Below are 6,759 nucleotides of genomic sequence, written 5' to 3'. Positions count from 1 at the left end.
CCCCCCCAGCTTACCTGCTGCCTGCGAATCAAATGTTCGCGGGAAGCAGGGGAGGGGGCGGAGACTTTGGGGAAGGGGTGGAGTTGGGCGTGGGCGGGGCAAGGGCCCCGTGGAGTGTCCTCTTTTTGGACACTCAAAATATGGTAACCCTAAGCAATGCCCCTCTGCTATGTACATTGGCCAAACTGGACAGTCATTTCGTAAGAGGATAAATGGACACAAGTCAGATATCAGGAATGGCAATATATAAAAACCTGTAGGAGAACACTTCAACCTCCCTGGCCACACAATAGCAGATGTAAAGGTAGCCATCTTACAGCAAAAAAACTTCAGGACCAGACTCCAAAGAGAAACCGCTGAGCTTCAGTTCATTTGCAAATCTGACACCATCAGATCAGAATTAAACAAAGACTGTGAATGGCTATCCAACTACAGAAGCAGTTTCTCCTCCCTTGGTGTTCACACCTCAACTGCTAGCAGAGGACCTCACCTTCCCTGAATGAACTAACCTCGTTATCTCCAGACTGATTCTTGCCTGCATATTTATACCTGCCTCTGGAAATTTCCATTACATGCGTCTGATGAAGTGGGCATTCACCCACGAAAGCTTATGCTCCAATACATCTGTTAGTCTTAAAGGTGCCACATGACCCTATGTTGCTTTTTACAGATCCAGACTAACACGGTTACCCCTTTGAAACTTGTCTCTAGTCACTTTGATGTTTTCATGCCCTGGCAAAAGCTGCAGGTCTTACTTTGCAAATCTTGCAGTCTGTTGGTTAGCTTTTTTGAACAGAGCTTTCACAGGAAACAAAATATTCAATAATATTAAAAGAAAAGCATCTCTCTCCGTGGTAGGCTTTGCAAAAAAAAAAAAAAATTATTTGGCACAAAGTCTGATCTGACAGCATCACTTTAAAGAGAGGTTTTGAGAAACTAGTTTAACATACTATGAATTAAAAATTGAACAGTTTTTTCTCTCTTAGAGCTCATCAAGGTCTAGACCAACAAACTCCTGGGCCTGCCAAGGGCCCCTAATAACTTCTGCCTATGCAGAATTCATTGCAGGATCAGAATCTTAGACTCCATGGTAGACCCCATGTTAGACCAGAGTCCTAACTCCTGCTCCGTGTTTTTTGTCTAAAAGGTGCTCTCATTCTTTTTACAAGATGTTTGTTCTTTTCTGATTTGATCATTCTCTTCTATTCTGCCTATAGTGATTTCTCTCTTCCCTCCGTTCCCCACATACCCCACTCCTTTGGGGTTGGAAGATAGAGTCCTGCCCACCAGCCAAATGCAGAAAAGCATATTTCAGAGGGCGAACAGGTGACAGAGTGAATTTGTGGACATCAAACTTTGAATGCCAGTGAGATGACAGCCTTGAATTTGAATGAACATAAGAACTGCCAGATTGTATTAGATGAACTACAAATCTTATCCAAACTAATAATAATAAACAACCAGTATCCTGCAACATTGGCTAGAACTAGATGCTTCAAAGGAAGGTGCAAGAAGTCCCTTAGTAGGCAGATGTGCGATAATCTGCCCCCATGAAGATCTCATCCTAATCCCTAATAGTTGGTTTAAACCCTGAAGTATGAATTTTAAATAAACGTTCTACGCCTGAAGGTGCAAATATATCTCCACATACATATCCCAGGTACAAACCTTAAACAGGTTTCTTCAATATAGGCCTCCTGCATGACAATACACGCAGATCAACGTTGCCATGCTATTAGATGGCTACCTCATGGGGCAGAGCTGGCACTAGGCATAAGCAAACCAAGCAATTGCTTAGGGCCCTGAGCAGCTCAAGAGGGCCTCCATTTGCTTTTTAGTATTTGTTATATGTGGGGAAGGAGCAGAAATATTCCTGCTTAAGGCACCTCCTAGCCTGTTTCAAACCACTCAGTTACAAAGCAACTTTCGCCATTACTTAGAGGGATGCAGACAGGCAGTTTAGATTGACTCAAAATATAGGTACTGCAGACCAGAGATGCGTTTGGCCCAATATGAACAAAAGTATTTTTATGACTTAAAAAAAGTTAAAGGGAAATAGTGGGAAGGGTTTCTGGTGGTATTTTTTTTTTTCCATTTACACTTCCCCCTGTAACACTGGAAGCCCAAACGCAAGAGCACTAAACTAGTGCATGAAAAGGAAAAAACTAACTAGGAAAAAAAACAAAACCAAAAGAGAAACATGACTAAACAGAACAGAGAATGAAAAGTGAATGAGATGGACAAAGTTCAGTTTTAATTCTCTCAGCTGTAGCCTGATTTCTCAAATCTCCTAGAAGTCAATTACCTTCAGAAAAAAATCAGGCCAATGATTTCCATTATGATACAATCCCTCTAAAGTAAAAACAAAACAAAAAATGGAAAAACATTAAAAAATACAGTGTAACAAAGTGATATGAATGCTCCTCCCATTAAAAAATAAAAAGTTGATTGGCCACATTTTATTTACCATTTCAGACCCTACCTCTTTCTCTTTTAAGCTTTGAAGTTGTTTCTGCAGCTCTTCATTTTCAAGGCACTTGACTTGCAAGTAATGTTTAGCTTCTTTGAACTTGGACTCGTAAAACTCTCGCTCCTCCTTCTGTTTCTCTCGCCATACAGAAAGCTCCTCATACCGATCCTTCATAGCTTGGTTATGTATCTTCATGGCTTCTAGAGAGTGTTCAGAAACAACTTATGAACCGATACTAATCCCTTGCCAGAGAAATAGGAAAGTGAGCCAGCCCAGTGACAATCTTATGCACAGAAGAGCAGGGTATTTTTATTTAGATGGTCAGCTCTCTGTGATAACGACTCTCTTACTATAGGTTTGTTGTATCTAGTACAAATGGGTGCTAATCTTGTTTGGGGCCCTCTAAAAAAATAATATTGCCATAACACTAAATTACCTGTCCGTGGTCTCTGAATCTCTTGAGTTACCACTAGATCACCATTTACAAGTGACAGAGGGTCCTGTGGCACCTTTGAGACTTTGTTAGTCTCAAAGGTGCCACAGGACCCTCTGTTGCTTTTTACAGATTCAGACTAACACAGCTACCCCTCTGATAATTTACAAGTGAGGCGTGACTTGCTTCTCCACTGCCTTGTATCTTCTGCAGGTATAAATGACTATACAAGATACAAGGCAGGGGAGAATCAGGCCATACTCTTGAGCCTCACTGGAAAATCCTGGCTACACGTTTACATAAATGCAGTCTGAATATTCAAAACCCAAGACACTTTAGGATCCAATTATGCGCTCAGATACCCATGCAATTTCCATTGACTTCAGTGAGAACAACATGTAGAGGCCAATGCTGATCCTTATTTAAATAAAGAGCGATCTAGCCAAAGGAAATTAAAGAGCTTTGGGGCCATTACACAAAATGTCAGACTCAGTCAGGGATCATACATTCTAACATCCACACAAAAAAAAGACACTGAATTTAAAAGACATGCTGTCAATTTGAAAGTCACATTTCTGTCTGAAAGTGTTACAAGTTATACTGATGCTTACTATGGCTGAAAGTGGTTAGCTATATTCTTTCCCTGTTTGATTAGACACAAAGTGCTGTTAAACACACAAAGTAAACAGCCTCATTGCTGCCCTGTATATAACCATTTTTTCCCTTGGTGAGAAGACTTTTATAAACATCATGAATTTGTGAGGATACACAATTACGAAGGGCTCTGACAGATCAATTAAAATATTTCATGTCAGAGCCACTTTAAAGACTCATTTCTTTCAGGGTTACTGGATTTCAAATACAATGTACTTTTCTTTAGCTTCCAATAGTAAAGTGTGCCGGAGCTGTAATATACACAGAGGACTATTTCTTCTTCTGGTATAAATCCACTGAAGACAATGGAGCTACGCCAGTTTACACGAGCTGAAAGTTTGGTCCTGAAAACTTTACTTCATATGTTATTAGACTGCCGAGCATGGTATTGAAAAGATATTAATAAAGTTATTTTACACATTGCTTCCCAGACGATGAAAGATACCCTTAGCTTTACATTCTAGAGGACTTAATGACACTGGAAATCTCTGACAGCTGTAAAAATAAGAGCTCTTACAGCTTAAAAAGGTGGTACTCAAATTGGGAAAAGATCAATATACGTTTTAACAATTAATGAGCAGTATTAGTGATGCTGCGTCTATAGAGATGGCATCTTACAAGATGCTAGACAAATGGTATGTGTGTACAGATATCTGGTCTTCATTTTTTAACCTCTGATGAATTATATATGTTGCTCTAGCTTTCCACTTGCCCTAAGAGCTGTCAAAGAGAGCTTTCTTATTTTATCTCAGCATAATTCCTGTGTATTGTATTGATTTAAGGCTCTGAAATGTATCCCTTCATGTAACCCATGTAATTAGTAATGCATGATTAGTGCTATAAGAATTATTAATAATCTAAATTTTAAATACAGAATGTTGTTTGAAAAATAAACTTTAAAAGCCTAATGGCTCATGGAATTCTCTGGCCATGGGTCACACTAACCCAGCCTTGAGGAGGGAAAAAACACTTTATTTGACTGGGGCAAATACATTTGTTTCCTTGATGAGGAAATGTCATTTGTTTTTGTATCAATCATCATAGCCAAATAGATTTTGTGCCAGGTCTGATAAGTTTTCATACTAATTTTGCAAACCTGTACTAACTATTTCTATAATTCTCAAGAAAACCAAGTTATACTTCAATCTGGTTGTTTCCCCTTATTCTTCCATACAGATTCAATTTCATAGTTTTTAAACCCACTTGGCACAGGTATAAATGACAACACAAGGTCCAAGACCATGGAGAATCTAGCCTCTACATTTCAAGGCAGGTTCTCATTCACCTTTTAATTCATTGTTCTCTGTAATCAGCTCTTTCATCTGCTGCACCATCTCTTCTGGGGTATACGTGCCAAGCGCAGGAGAAGCCAGATTGTGTGGTCCATTTCCCGTTTCACTCTTGTGACATTCACCATTTTCAGCAGGACGCCTTAGCGGCTTGCTGGACATCATTGCAGTGACTATAATAAGATTAACAAAGAGAAATTTAATTTCCTGCTGCAAAGTTGCATACCAAGAAAATCCAGTAGCTAGCCACCCACCGAGACATACCATGGATACACCACTGGATCGTTCTGCCCTGCCATGACAAAGGAGTGTTGCTACTGAGCTTACCACAACAGACTATACCCCATAAATCCCCAAAAGATCTGTGTGAGCCTTTCGCTATTTAGTTTATTCACATAACACTCAGCCCAGACTCATTAACCATTCAGCAAACGTGGGCTTGTATCATCACTTTGGGGCAAACCCCTACAAGTTGCACATGGTTTTGACTTGAAACCAGGGAGCACTTGACTGTTTCATCCACATTTTATTCAAAAGATTAATCTACAACGCTGGGCTTTCACACAGAACTCTGCAGCACATCTCCTCAGCAATACACAATCTATTGTGAACACATCAGGGTAGATAAAAATCAATGATTTTTTTAAAACAAATTAAAATCTGTTCTTTTAAAACAAAAAAACAAAACTGTTTGTTTGATAAAATGCTTTTTGAGGAAAAAACCTATCTAAAGATCATTTAAATTAAGATATAATGTATCTCAAAGATATCTCATCAAGGAATAGTGTTTATAAATTCTAATTCTATAGTATAGGACAATATATTCATGTAACGTTTAAGAAAAGTTTTGTAAATGAGTTCCAATAGTTCATGGATTAGGGATCCAATCTTATGGGGTTCCAGGGGCTTCTGTATAGATTATTTAGGTTAATCTTTCTATCTATAGAGGTGAGAAATAACAGACCTCAACCCTACTGTCCCTCTGCAAATTTGTGTACACCGAATCAATCCCTTACCTCTCTCTAAAAGTTAAAAGTTTCAAAAAGTTCATAGACTATCAGGATTGGAAGGGTCCTCAGGAGGTCATCTAGTCCAACCCTCTGCTCAAAGCAGGACCAATTCCCAACTAAATCATCCCAGCCAGGGCTTTGTCAAGCCTGACCTTAAAAACCTCTAAGGAAGGAGATTCCACCACCTCCCTAGGTAACCCATTCCAGTGCTTCACCACCCTCCTAGTGAAAAAGTTTTTCCTAATATCCAACCTAAACCTCCCCAACTGCAACTTGAGACCATTACTCCTTGTTCTGTCATCAGGTGCCACTGAGAACAGTCTAGCTCCAAGCTCTTTGGAACCCCCTTTCAGGTAGTTGAAAGCAGCTATCAAATCCCCCCCTCATTCTTCTCTTCTGCAGACTGAACAATCCCAGTTCCCTCAGCCTCTCCTCATAAGTCATGTGCTCCAGACCCCTAATCATTTTTGTTGCCCTCCGCTGGACTCTTTCCAATTTTTCCACATCCTTCTTCTAGTGTTGGGCACAAAACTGGACACAGTACTCCAGATGAGGCCTCACCAATGTCGAATAGAGGGGAATGATCACATCCTCGATCTGCTGGCAATGCCCCTACTTATACAGCCCAAAATGCCATTAGCCTTCTTGGCAACAAGGGCACACTATTGACTCATATCCAGCTTCTCGTCCACTGTAACCCCTAGGTCCTTTTCTGCAGAACTGCTTCCTAGCCATTCGGTCCCTAGTCTGTAACAGTGAATGGGATTCTTCCGTCCTAATGAATAGAAGATTGTTGGGTGCGGAATAGATCTGGACAAGGAGAAGAAGTCTGGAGATAAATGTAAGAAGGGAGGGACAGGCAGTAGAAACAAAAGTGAAACTGTTTGAGCAGCATATTCCAGA

The 6,759-nt window shown here is 40.1% G+C and overlaps 1 protein-coding gene across 2 annotated transcripts in view; it reads right to left on the bottom strand.

Moving 5' to 3' along the window:
• Positions 1 to 5,040, bottom strand: part of OPTN (optineurin) — a 27,845-nt gene extending 22,805 nt beyond the window's left edge. For both annotated transcript variants that reach the window (XM_034764989.1, XM_034764997.1), the window contains exons 1-2: positions 4,843 to 5,040; positions 2,483 to 2,670 (exon numbers count right to left, since the gene is read on the bottom strand). In XM_034764989.1, coding sequence (XP_034620880.1) covers positions 2,483 to 2,670; positions 4,843 to 5,011 — 357 coding nt within the window. In that variant the 5' untranslated portion in view covers positions 5,012 to 5,040. The remainder of the gene's footprint in view (positions 1 to 2,482; positions 2,671 to 4,842) is intronic.
• Between the last annotated feature and the right edge of the window lie 1,719 nt (positions 5,041 to 6,759).

Source organism: Trachemys scripta, chromosome 1 (assembly GCF_013100865.1).
Source record: "Trachemys scripta elegans isolate TJP31775 chromosome 1, CAS_Tse_1.0, whole genome shotgun sequence".
NCBI lineage: Eukaryota > Metazoa > Chordata > Testudines > Emydidae > Trachemys > Trachemys scripta.
The sequence above is the reverse complement of the archived record's forward strand: the minus strand, read 5'-3'. Positions and strand labels throughout refer to the sequence as shown.